Here is a 14,408-nt window from a genome sequence, read left to right as displayed (position 1 = left end):
ATGTAAGAAAAAAATCCACGGAATGCAATATGCAAAAGTACTTAAAATATCTAAAATAAATCCTGTTTAGCCGGTGGAACAAATCTCTATGTAAACCCCACGTTTTTAGCTAAGTCCATAAAAATATGGAACTACATAAAAGTCCGCATTCTGTTAATATATAAACGCGCGCATTCAGAACATTCAGCAATAAAAATACAAAATAACAAAAAGAAACGCATAAAAATTAATCAATAAATATTCTACGCTTTCCAAAGACAGATCCACTTTAGATGCGCAGTGCCACACGTGGTTGCGCGCGTTCGAATCCAGGCTCCATCTTGAACGATAACACGCGGATGTTATCTTGCGCCGAATTGTACAGACACAATAGTGGTCGATAAATCAGGGAAAATAGGTAATTTACACGCGTTTATCTTGAAAAGAATATTGCAATAATCTTTCTATGGGATATGATGGGACCATTGTAAAACTTGAGCGCGTTCTTACGCGGTCTTACGAGATCTTGCGCGATCTTACGTGAATTTGCACGATCTTGCGTAATATTACACAAATTCCCTAGGGCTCGTATAGTTTTGCGTGATTTCGAGAAGTAACATAACGCGTTTAATAGCTTTTTAACTATGCTTTCAGTAAATCAGAAGCCCGGCAGATACAGTGAGCGTTGAAGCGCGGTCGAGCTTCACGCCTCGGTCGTGATTGATTCTCGCTACAAGTAGCAGCCATTGGTGATTGACATCCCACGCATTTAAACATTTCTTATAGCAAGTATAGTAACATACTTTCTAGAAAGACACCGGCTATAAACAAATACGCATCACGATCATTTAAGTGAAATAAGATCGAATTTGCAATTTACCTATTTCATAATATTTCGAAACGAATCGAATACAGTCGAAACGAATTCTATCCTACTTTTGCAAATATTAATTTATTCTCCCATTATATATTCCATATATTTATTCGCTGTTAATATTTCGAAGAGTTATAATAACTTTTTAATGATTAATAATTAATCTCATTTCTGAACATCTATTTGCCAGTTAATATCTGAAACTTCCTACACGATAATTTATTAGCTATTGATATTAGCGTATCGACGAGTGACAAGCTCTATTGCACAAACAGTTCTTGCAATTTTACAATTTCACATAGAACATAAAACCATCAGCCAAATAACAGTATCTTTCTTAGTAAATATATTATAGAGTTAATTTATTAACTCGACCTTTGTGACTTGTAAAAATTTCGCTAATAGGATTAATTGAATTGTGCAAGAAGACATTTGAGCTGCAGCATATATAGCGTGCTTTACACGCAAACGTTTTGTTTATATGCACCGGCTCGACACACTGGATGAACTATTGCAGTCGCTTAATATGTGTAACGTGCATATTGTGCAATAGCCAGTAGTCACGGCCGTCAGTGATTAACACGTGAGTCCGGCCAGTAGTGATGATCATTGATGGCTGCGGCAGCTGACCAAGACTACCGCCAGCCTGAGTAAACTTCTTACTACCTTGAATTTTTACTTACTGCACAGACATATGTGTTCATAAACATGTAATACACGCAAGACACATGGCAAACAGAAGATGACAGAAGAAAATTGAAAATAAGCATGTTATGAGTATCAAAATAATAACTTTTATACTAAACATTTTCTAGACATTTTACCATGTTATTCTAGAATATACGTATTATATCCATTCATTGTTTTTGTCAAATGTAATTCCATTTTTTGCTTTTTTTGTCCATCGCTAATTATATTGATAGACAAAAGGAGTGTAATTTGCAATAAAAACTATTCTTTAAGTACACTGATACTATTGTTTTGTATGTTATTTGATATGGTAAACAAAAACAACGATGCAAATAGTTCTATGAAGCGGTAATAAATAGATATACTTTGACATTCAGAAAGGACAGGCAACGGCGTATTTTAAAATTAAGTCGCAATTTTCCTTGATTACCTACTACGCAAGAACTGGAAGTGCAAATGGGTTAAGTGTTGGCAACGAATATTTCGCAACACAAGTCAGGATAACTCATCGACACGAACACCAAATACATGGAAACTATTTAGCCTGTAACGTCTTCTTTGACTTTGTTCAGAAATAGAGAATCTCCGTTCCAGTATGTTCAGAGGGCAAGTTAATAAACCACGTCTATCCTAATTAAGAATATATCCTCAGCCAGAATATTCAAAAAAGCGAAAGCAAATACTTGATCAGCCAAATGACAATTCATAAGAGGAAAAGGGAAACTGAGATGGAAAGGAAATAATTTCAAAAACAAAACGTCGAATGAACCATATCCGAATTTAGTATTTCTATTAGAGTCATGAACGAAGCTTGAGAGAAAACGAAAAAAGAATTGAAGAAAAGAAAAGTATATTCATCCCTGTCACCTTCGATTCGAAGATCTATAACGTTGCAATAGATAAACACAAAAGAATGGAATATAAATAATTTCATTCAGAAATGTATGCGACGTATACGTTTAACACATACAATTCAATCTTACGCGTGAGGAAGACAATGATTCTTCAAATTCTGGAAATTCTCTGATCGCAATGAAAAATGAATTAAATTTAGGACATTAGGGGGAATATATAAGTAATTTAAAAAATACCTATTAAATTATTTCATAAATTCATGCGGTTCTTTGGTATATAAAAGCTTCACTTTTTTCGCAATTACTTAGCATGGCTTAATGAATTACCGCCATTATTTAAACCATTATCCACCATTATCTCCCACCGTTGTTTACAATTTCTTTCCAACGTTTTAATAGTCATTAAATACCTTGCTTAAAGAATTCCATTGTTTCTGACGCAAATCAATCTTCGAGCAATCTTCGGAATTTCACCTTGTTGCTGCAGGAAATTTCATTTAAGGCATTTTAATTTAATCAACTTCGGCATACAGCTGCCTTGCAGTTTGCGTTGGAAAAAATAAGACGAGCTTTCATAGATAATTTACACATCGTTCCATCATTCGTGACGTTGTTTACGATATTATTCGATCATATTGCAATGTCCAAATATATCAGAAACTTAAACAAACGTTCGAACGCAAAGAAGATATGAAACTTTCATAGATAATCAACGTCCTTCTAAACTTGACGTATAATTTTGTATAAATATTTCAACATCAAAAAATATGCAAAAACACGCGAGTAAAATATATAAACTGAATAAAAGAAACTTATCCGAACTGATAGCAGAATATTGCAGCGCTGTATTTACGATGATAGTGCAAAACGTTTAAGATGTTTCTTTTCACAAGAAAATAGAGATAAAAGCATTGGATGTAGAAAGTAGAGTGGAGGGAATCGTCTTGAAGAAACTTTTTTAAAAGCAGGTTCGACACAAAGTGCTAGGATAGATACATGGCCGTCCTGCTTCCTAGGATCGTCATAAATAGAAACTCCATCATAATGATATCGCGGAGACAAAACCGGTATGCACATAATACACGCCTATGTATGCGCGATTATATGCGCGTTTCACTCGCCACGAGGGTGGATCCCACATTGAATGTAATTGAAGGGAGTGGGTGTGCCTTGGCAACCGCAGTTTATTTGCATTCGCATTGACGCTTGATGCTCGCTGAGGGATAGAACCATATGTACGTGTCGAGGACTGTAAAGACGCTAAAATGCCGAACCTCCGGATAGAATTCGAAAATTTTCAACAAATTCCTCTTGAATACGATTATCAATTATTTCGATAAGAATGTTCAATAGAAAAAAATTATCGTGACGTTTCCTAAGCAACGAGTTTTAATCATATTGTCATTGTCCACTTTGATGAAATAATTTTGATGAAACGATGCAACGTAAAAGTGGTAAAAGTTGCGATACAATTGGTGGTATGTTGAATGTATTAGGTTGTCCGAAAAGTGTCTTTGTTTCACAAACGTGTTTTTTTACAGCAGTGCACCTTTATACAAACGTGAAGCCAAGTCTGTGAAATGTCGCGGTGTTTATCTCAACAGAACGAGATGGATCGTACGTAATTCGACAAAATAATATAAAACAAAAAACGTCTATTGTTTCCTCATAAAAGGAAAGAAACTTTTCGGACAACCTAATACTTTGTTCTTCTTTTTGAAGCATCTTCGATTAGATTATGTTCATTTTAATTTGAAACTTTACATCGATGCTAGAAAATGAGTAGTTGTGAACATTGTGATGTGATATCTTAGGCGTTTACGTTATACGTAGCATAGTCATTAGCATGATCACCTTCTCTTGATAGTTCAAGGCTACTCCTATTTCTTTAAATAGTACCTTACATCTTACGTACAGAAAGGAGTTAATGAGGTAGGTCTAGTCAGGCTACATATCGTGCCAGTCTTAAAGGATTTAAAAATTACTTAAAAATTCAGATACATAAATATAAAGGTAAGTATAGAAATGAAACAATTTTACAAATTACCATATTTACTACGTTTTAATGTAAGATATGTGGTATGTACACGTAGTGTCATTGAATAATTCAATACTAAAAGCAAATATATGGAGGCGATAGTTCCATATAACGTTCAGTACGATGGACAAGAGACACGTGTATGAAATCGTTCTAACAAATCGACAGTTTTTGATAACTGACATATCGACAGTCCCATTCATCATACGTCCATTCCTAGCAAATAATAGTTTTTGAATTATTATTGAGTGAAGAGTATAATTGAACCAATAACCACAGATTTCATATTAAATATTTTTTCATTTAAATTAGCGCTACTAATATCAAAGTATACAAACATTTACATATAATATAAACTAATGTAAACAACTTTTTAGTATTGTGAGTACTTTCTTAGTTGCTTGTAAGAGTTTCGAAATTCATTTGAGAACTTGAATGCTTGTTTCACTACAATCGATCGCTCGAATCAAGAACCAGAGCCTAAAAATTACTTCATAGTTGAAGGAAAGATTACACGTACGTGGGCTAAATGAGCTACTAACACTTCGCTTCTGCATACTTAATAACGATTGATGTATCACAAATCCATGACATAGATAGCCAGTATAATTCGAAATCTACTCCTTCCTGAACCTAAATCACTCACATCTGCAGCATCATCATTTTACTAATTCCAAACTACAAAAGAGGGTGGAATGCTGACAGCCTAAAAAGTCTAAAGATCCAGAGATGAAGGATGAAGGACTGATTTGGCAAATATTTCACGATCAAAGGAAAACATCCTCTTGTATTCGGAAAAAATACAAACGACGTTTGTATGTTTCTAAACTTTCAATAACAGTCCAATTTTATTTGGATTAAATATTAAACGAAGGAATTTATATAATCGGAAGTCTATTAATAATATTTCAACAAGGGTTACTTGACGAACGCGATATTCTAATTGAAAATTACCTACTAAACTATGGATTTTTATCGATTTACGGGAAAGGGCACAGGATGCATATAATACAGAAAAATGTACAAAATATACAAAGTAGAGTGTTAGTTCTAATTTTTAATTGATAAAATGGATCTCTATTTTAGTTCTCCCATATGAATATAAATTTGCATAACAAATAACAAAAAAGTCGGGAATACATCAAGTTCAATTAGGATAATAATCAATTATCGTTATAGAAGTGAAAGTGAATAAATTTTAACATTTCAATCCGTCCCAGATAACGATCAATGTATGTACGTTGCATCGAATTAAGTAGTTTTTTCCTAAGAATGTGATGGAAGGTAGACAAAAGTTAACACATAATTTAAGGGCCGTGCGCAGAGAATACATAATATGTGTACGTATATATGACATGGAACTGAGAATCGATAAAAAGCTTTGTCGATGCACCAGCATAATAACAGAGTTGCAAGGCAGTGCATGTTCAAGGCAGTATGGCATTGAATTAACGATAAGTATTACGTGATGCTCCTTTTACGCTATGACTGACTGCTTATGTACCAACGACAAATAATTTGATTAATTGGAAAGTTTAAATAGAGAATTTTACTCCGATTCCTATTTCGTTAAGGTAACAATACAATTTCTTCAATCTAATGTGATTTTATTACATTTTGATATACGAAGAACCGAATAATATATATTTTACATGTTATGCACTGTAAATCGCGAAGTAGAATAAAAAAAGGTAATAACAAGATAGCGTTAGAGCCTTCGTTTTCGAGAAAAATGAATTCGTAAATCAATCGAGTACACATGCATGTGATTGATAAGCGGTACTACGAATTTTATTAATTATACCATTATTGTGACTTCTTGTATAGGATACAAGAGACTTGTCAGAGATGATTGCTATTAATACTTACTTACTTTTTTTTTACTGACAACTTTACTTACTTAGTCGTACTTACGTTAAAACCATGTCAATAGAAAAACGATATTTCAACTACAATAATAAACTGATCTTAGTTGATACATCGATAATTTATTACATTGATTGTATTGATCCTGAACCTTTAAGGACGAATTAATATAAATATCAATAACTCTGACATTGAAGTATGTATAGACCAGTTATGTACTACTAGCAGTCTGTAGTGAAATTCATAACAGCGCTTATCTATAAGTCAAGTGCACGTGTACTGGATTGATCTTTAAATTCATTTTTCTCTAGGGAGAAGCCTGTGATGCAATTTTGTTATTCCTGATTTCCACTTTATTTCCAGCCTTACTAGCCATGCTTCTATTACAAATCACGATCTGATTTTACCTCCACTTGCTTTAATACAGCGACCCCATTATTACTTTGATAATGCTACTCGAGGAAATCACGCATCTCTGCAATACCTTACATGAAGTATAAAAATAATAATCATAATCGTTTTCGACAAATACACATTTAATATTAATATATTCCGTTCGATTCAGATAAACGAGAAGGAAACAGGGGAACGCTGCCTTTCATGTGAACAATTACAAATATACATACATATCGCGCTTAAGATCTACATACACGGTGATTTTAAAAAACTAGGTCCTTATAAGTAGTGATTGTAGATCTCAAGACAGTGGGAAAATTTTATATACAAAAATATCCTTTGGGACTTACTTTTCAATGTTATAACATAATTTTACATTAGAAATACACTTGGTAACTGCGTAGAGTTACGAATCTCTCCTTCTATTAATATCCTATATACATAATACATACATATAATAAGATGAATCACAGCATTACGCTTTGACTCACATAAATCAAACAGTATTTACTAGAATGTTATCCTGCTTACCCTGAATATTTAATATTTATTTATACTATTTGCTATGAATATTTGATATTTATTTATAGTGTTTAATACGAATATTTATCTATTTTCAAGTTACACCGCCTTATTATCTACAATAAAAAATATAACGAATAGTTGAATTAAGAGAGATGTCAATATACATAAGGCTTTTTATAATTCGATAAAACTTAGTGGTAGAAGTAAGACATGCGCGTCATCTACTTCAGAAAACGGTGTGGTTGTCGGTTAGAACAGTTCGTTGGTGGCGATAAGTTCCAGCTGGATTAAATTAGAGAGAAACCTACCCCGTTGTCTTTTGTAAGACACGTCGCTATTATGTAAGCGGCATAGCTTATATTCGAAGAGAATATAGAAAATGTATCGCGAAGAATATCGCGTGCTTAATAAAGAAAGACACGCGATTCCCCGTTGAATTGACAAGTAAACTCAATTGATCTTCTAACTCTGAGACTTGCTGAGTTGACCATGATATTAGAAGTAACATAACTATGACATAATTTTTAACGCTAAAATTAATCGAATGATTATACTGACAATGGTTAAAGTTCATAGTAGATATAAATTAAATATTAGGTTGTCCGAAAAGTGTCTTTCTTTTACAGACATGTCTTACAACGATGTATTTTTATACAAACATGAAACCTAATTTGTCGAACGTTGTGATCTTTATTTTGATAGAACAAAATAGATCATACGTAATTCGATAAAATAATATAAAACGGAAAATGTGCATCCATTATTTCCTGATAAAACGAAAGAGACTTTTCGGATGACCTAATACAAGGAGGAAAAATAAATCCTTATATCAAAATTTATTCGATTCATTTATCGTCCAACCTAGAAACACACTTCTTAACACGATATACATGTATGTGCAATGTGCATCTATCGAAATGGGACAAACTATGGAAATTAACTGAAAGCATAAAAATAACTAAGTACCTTCTTCAAAGTAGTGCACACGTTATGTGAATGGAAACTGCAATGATAATTCAAGTCCTAAAGTAGATCTGTGTTACGTACCTACTGCAAAGCTAAAACTTCCAACCAACAAACATAATCGCAGTGTAACTAATTCGAGTTTTAAAAGTTTCAGAAATATCACATATTGAAGAAGACTGTTAACCAGAGAGATCACTTTGCTATGATCATTTTTCTTTTCAAATAAAAATTAATAATTTCTATTTCATATATAATATATAAATTTACTAAACAAGATTAATGATAAGAAAAATTTAGTTCCCATAATAAATTTTTAGCCAATTGAATTTGAAGTTCAATTGAATTTGAAGCAAGGAAAGTTTAGCCAATTGATTTAATGTTATTAATATTAATTTTTAAATTAATAGAATTTAATTTTGTTTATTATCGATGTATGCTGGAAGTTAATAAAATAGGTGGTAGAATCGATTATTAGAACGCGAATTATTTAGAAACCAATTATATATTGGAATTCCTAATTACGAAGATATTCAGAGACGTACGGATTAATCAGAAAAATACACTATTTTAAATTGGAAATTTAAGAATATATAAATCATAGATTCTTGTTATACACCCTAACAATGTTTTAATTCAAATTGAATCGAATTTTCACACCTCATTCTTTTTTACAATGGATTAATTTTCGTTTTCAGCCTGTTATCCCGTAAAGCTATAATTAACACAACCAGTAATTATAAATAACTATTCTACGAAGCATTTGTTCAATGTTCCAATACTTTTACCTATAAACTTGTTATCTTCCCAATTAAAGAAGTTTCTTTTCAAATTTACTTTTTATGTTTACGTACCAAAGAACCCCCACAAATACAAAATTATAAAAATAAAAAGGATTAATATATAATAGCATATCATCCAAACTAAAATGTTTAAAAATTTACGATAACGAAATTATTATGATACAAAAATTACTAAAAAAAATATTCGACAAGTTTAAAACAAATATAAGTTGATCAAAGTTATTGTTAATGAAACACCTATCTAGCATATCCATCAACGCATACTACATTAAAATTTTGATTTTCTCTTTATAATGTCGATTGCAAATTAGTATTTTTTCGCTTGGAATCAAGACAAATAAAACAAAGATGATAGAATCGTGAAGCTTCGAAAAAAGCTGGAAACACGCCCCACAGGATAAAGCACGCACTGCGTAGAAACTACCCCTCTACTTCAGTCAACGACGTGCTGGTTCCACGAACGAAAACTGGGTCACCAGCTACGATACTCGAGCTAACTCGTGCCGTGAACTCACTTTCTGTACATGGCGTTATATGTACATGTATACCCATCTATCTACATAACATGATATAGCTGCGCGTAGAGGTTATAATAATTTTTCCTCTTTCTATAGACAGTTTCTAGGCAAACACATGGTATATACTCAGCGATAGAATCATCGATACAATCTTCCTACGATCGATCATTAATGAGATAAGCAGCAAACGGAAACAAGACGAAAGCATAGGAAATTGTGATCGAACAACATCTATCTAATAGTAAAATATTTTAGATTAATTGTGTACTGTAATATTTGAACGATATCAAAACGTTATATTTTATTGTAATTTACTTGAATTATTATTCAACTTTTTCTTGTACTTTAAAAAAATATATTATTCAATTGTAGTAGACAGTTTTTAAATCACGCATTAAATTAGAATTATTTTATAATCGATATTTACGTTAGTCTACCATGTACGTAGTCTGTTTCAATGATATAATAGAAGAAAATATATTTACCTAGTAAAAGATGATTCATAACGTGAAACATTCACAATGACGAATAAAAATTAGCTCCAGCCATCGATCGTTTTTCGACAGACACTTATACATGGATACCATGAAATATAGATTGAAGAGTGATATTATATCGAATTTAGTTTGCAATTGATAAATCGATCTTGATCTAAAATACGTAAATTTTCAACAAATTCCAAAGCTATGATATTCTTTTTCTTCCTACAAAGAATTCCAATACTTGTAATATGTAATGACCGTAAACATAGTCTTTCGAAACTAGAAGAGGAGCTAGAGTTTGGCCCACTAACACGTTTGCGTTTGTGATCGATCGCTTTTCACTTTCTTCTTAAAAGCACAGTTATGGCAAAATCAGAACCTTTATCAGATAAAAGCAGCCTTATAAAGTATGCCTAATTCGTACTTTAACCCTCCGTGTCATAGATTATATCTCACACAGACGATCGAAACATCGTGTCACGTCTGGTAGAATACTTCAATTCTCGATCGATCTATGCTATTTTTCTCGAAGACTAACAACAACTGCGTACAATCCAGTGAAAAATTAAAAACCAGCGTAATTCTACAGAAATACAGAAATATATATTTAAATATGATTTATGCAGATGACGACAGAATTCATCGAGATCAATCGCGTCAGACTACCAAGTAAACGTAAGCAGAATGAAGAAACGTATATTAATGGAACAAATCAGAGTGTATTCGTAATATTTCTGGGTCATTTATTACTCGTAATAATCTGGATCGTTTAAAACTCAATGATGTAATAAGTAATCTTAGAAAATTGGAACCATCTACACAAAACATCGCAAAAATTAGATTTCAAATTATCGCTAAATGAAACTTGCAAAAGTAAGAACGAACAACAAAAATTAAAAAACAATTGTGCTTATTTATTTGCGAATCTCTCTCTCCCTCTCTCTCTCTCTCTCTCCCTCCCTCTCTCTTTTACCCACTTTCTTTGCTCGTTCACTCTCTCTCTCTCTTCCTCCCTCTCGTTCCAAAGTTAACCAGAATAACCAAAGATAGGAGAAAGCAAAAGATACGTGTGCTTACAGGGAGTAAAGGCAAAGGAAGATTAACGGGTGAAGAGTAACTCACCAAAATACGTCCAGTGGTGGTCTGTCCAGAAATCAGTTCACCGGCCCAGTCTTTGGCCTCGGTCATAAAAGTCCCCTCGAACTCCTTGCCCTGGCGGCTCGTCTTTTGCTCTTTCTGTTTCGGGTCATTTGGGGCGAACTCGGGTTCCTTGCGACAGCAGAGGAAGGCGAACGCACGCCAGAGGAGTACGATCAGCAGCCCGGCAAGGAAAGTGAAGATGCTCGACAGCAGGAAGCACCACCATTTCCGTTCCTTCAGGCAGTCGTCTACCGGGGGCTGCTCGGTCGTCTCTTCGGTCGTCATTACGGTGGATCTCTGCTGCCCCCGGATCACACATTCACCGGCAGCTATCACAAGCGGCGGCCAACGGAGCGCTCCTTATACGCTTCATAATTTCCTGCTGCAACTCTGCACGCCTCGCGCTTCGTTGCAGCTTTCAACCACGAACTAGCTTCGCGCAGTTTGCGCCCACTCACCACTACTACTACCAATACCACCACCACCACCTCCACCACTACCAATAATACCACCACTACTACCACCGAACAACTAATCAACCTTTCTTTCTTTCCTCTCTTCTTCTTCTCCTATTTTCTTCTCCCTTAATTTTAATATCGTTTTCGCTTATACTAACTGTTCTCCTTCTTTCTCTTCTTTCTCTTCTTCCTTCTTCCTTTTCCTCCTTTTCCTCTTCCTTCTCCTCTTCTTCTTTTTTTTGTTTATGCACGCACGCCGCACGCACGCACGACGCACGATGCACGCACGATGCACGATGCACGCACGATGCACGCACGCACCGATCACCACCCACCCACCCACCCCCGTAACACGCTTATTTTCTTCGGAATTATCTTCACCGGTTACCAAAGCCTACCAATCCTGATTCTATCGCCGCTTCTACTGCCACTGCTACTGCCACCTGATTCTACTGGCGACTTCTACCGTCGCTCTTTACTCCCCCTCTCTCTTCGCTGAGCTTTCCCTATATGTAATCTCCTGTCCTCTCGTTCCTCTCCTCTTCGACACAAGTCCTTCTCTTCTTCCTTATCGCGTTCGTCACACTCGTTTCTCCCTTTTCGTTTTTCTTTCTCACTACACAACACTCTCTATCTCAGTCTTATCTCTCACTTTTCTATTCTTTCCCTTGCGATCCCGTCCGCTTTTCTCGCCTCCTCGTTTCGTTCGTCCCGGTTTCAACTGTCCTTTCCCTGTCGCGAGAATGATGGGTCGACCGATCGCGACGCTAATTTTCTACATTCGAGTCGCCTGGCCGACTCTCGTCTTGCGCTTCTTCTCTCCGTTTCGCTGGACCAATGAAAGCTTTCGATCTTTGTCTACTCTCGATCGACTAGCCCCGATTAGTCAGTCCCTTCGCTCGTCGAGATTCTCCAGGCGTACATGTTCTTTCCTCTCTCTCTCTCTCTCTCACACTCTCTCTCTCCCTCTCTCTCTCTCTCCCTCTCACCCTCTCTCTTTCTCTCTCTCTTTCCCTCTGTGCCTGTCGATTGTTCTCTCCTCGAGCTAAGATTTGCAAGACTATTTTCGAGAACTATCCAGCGCGTTTATCGCGACCGAGTATCAGTGAAAATCGGTTTCGACACGCTCGGCGGCAGCTGATGCCGCCGCCGCCACCGCTGATGCTGCAGGTAGTTCCAATCTCGAAAGGGGGAGAAACAGAAAACAAGAAAACAACCCACTGACACCACTACGATGATATATACATACGCGTGCGTCCACGTATATACACATACGTGCGTGCGTGTGGTTCGATGTTTAACTGTATTTCAACGCGTGTGTATCTTTTGTATTAAATTAATCTGTATGTGTATATATGTATGTGCAATATTAATTACATGTGTGCGTATCAGCCTGTATATATGTGTATATTTGATTTGTATCACATATGTATAATCATATACATGACATATGTACAAGTGTATCTGCGTAAGTGCGAATGTATGCGCGCGCGCGCGCGTATGTACGTGTATATACTTATAAGTAAATGTTTATGTATACGTAGTATGTGTATGTAGGCGCGCGCGTGTACGTGTCTACATTTATATAGATATACATATATGCAAATAATTTTTAATTGGTATCATTTGTGTTATAGGTTTTATACATATATATATATAGTTATGCGCGCGCGCGCGTATATACTTACAAGTGTTCGCGTGTATCACATATATGTGTAAGTGTATAGTTTGTTGGTGTACGTGTAATTATATGTATATATGAAGAAATACGTATATAATATGTATATATACTTGTATTTTACGTGTAAATATTATATAGTAAACCCAGATCCATGGATCGTACGCGACGAAACGCGCTTTCGATCACAACGACACGGAAAACTGATCTATCTGTACGCGTGTCCCGCTTTCTTAACCTACTCGACTGTACCACCGACGACGACGACGACGACGACGGCGATGAGGACGACCGAGTGTCCCAACGACCATACCACCGCTCCGCAGCAATCAATACGCAACAATGGACCGGGACCAATAAGCTCAGAGCTTTTCCTGACGTAGACGCACGCTCCGTTGCTACACTCTATTCCCCACCATCTCTTCTGCTCTACTAACCGAGCTTACCGCCAGAGGACGCCACATCGAACACCGCTGCGCCAAAACAGATCTAACCCCTGTCACAGCAACTTCTAGTTCACTAAATTATTCGGTTCCCGCTACTATTGCGTACATAATTTGCTTACTTTACGTTATTCTTGATATATAACTTTGTACTCCAAACTTTTTATTTTGATATTTCACTTTTGGTTTTGGAATATCTGCATAATTATACTGTTATGAAAATTTTATTACATGACTGCATCTCTTCGTGGGTAGAACTTTCGTCGAATATCAAAGGATTAACTTATCGCACATTTATTGATGAATCTTTCTGATTGCAATAGTCACGAAGTCGATTGCAATATTCGTTAGAGTACTTCGCATAGTCACAATTTTTTTATTACGTTTCTTCTATTCCTCTGAAGTTTAACACTGGAATCTTTGTTTCTATGTGTTTTTATTAAATTAGATTATTAAACATCTTTTTTCATTTTTAAAGTTAAAGTTTTTAAGGAACTGTTTATATATATGTAATAACTGAAAATGAAAGAAAATATGTTATTATACATAACTGTAATGAAAAGAACGAAACAAAATAAAAAATATTGACAAACATGTAAAAACACTAAACAGTATGAAATATAGCCAAACTTTTATTTATATGTAAATATAATTGTAAATTCGGAGAAAATATCATTTTCTGAATTAAAAGCAAATAAACT

The 14,408-nt window shown here is 35.0% G+C and overlaps 1 protein-coding gene across 50 annotated transcripts in view; it reads right to left on the bottom strand.

Moving 5' to 3' along the window:
* The window catches only part of LOC117231902 (calcium-activated potassium channel slowpoke), a 105,406-nt gene extending 93,548 nt beyond the window's left edge, over positions 1-11,858 (bottom strand). For 38 of the 50 annotated variants that reach the window (XM_033490790.1, XM_033490787.1, XM_033490804.1 and 35 more), the window contains exon 1: positions 11,111-11,769. In XM_033490790.1, the coding sequence (XP_033346681.1) occupies positions 11,111-11,413 (303 nt within the window). In that variant the 5' untranslated portion in view covers positions 11,414-11,769. Of the gene's footprint in view, positions 1-11,110 lie in introns of all 50 variants that reach the window. The other 12 variants (XM_033490829.1, XM_033490835.1, XM_033490828.1 and 9 more) reach the window with 3 other exon arrangements.
* Positions 11,859-14,408: the final 2,550 nt, after the last annotated feature.

The sequence above is a fragment of the Bombus vosnesenskii genome, unplaced genomic scaffold (genome assembly GCF_011952255.1).
Source record: "Bombus vosnesenskii isolate JDL3184/JDL3185 unplaced genomic scaffold, Bvos_JDL3184-5_v1.1 scf7180000013275, whole genome shotgun sequence".
Taxonomy (NCBI): Eukaryota; Metazoa; Arthropoda; class Insecta; order Hymenoptera; family Apidae; genus Bombus; species Bombus vosnesenskii.
Note: the sequence above shows the minus strand (reverse complement) of the source record. Positions and strands in the feature narration are given on the sequence as shown.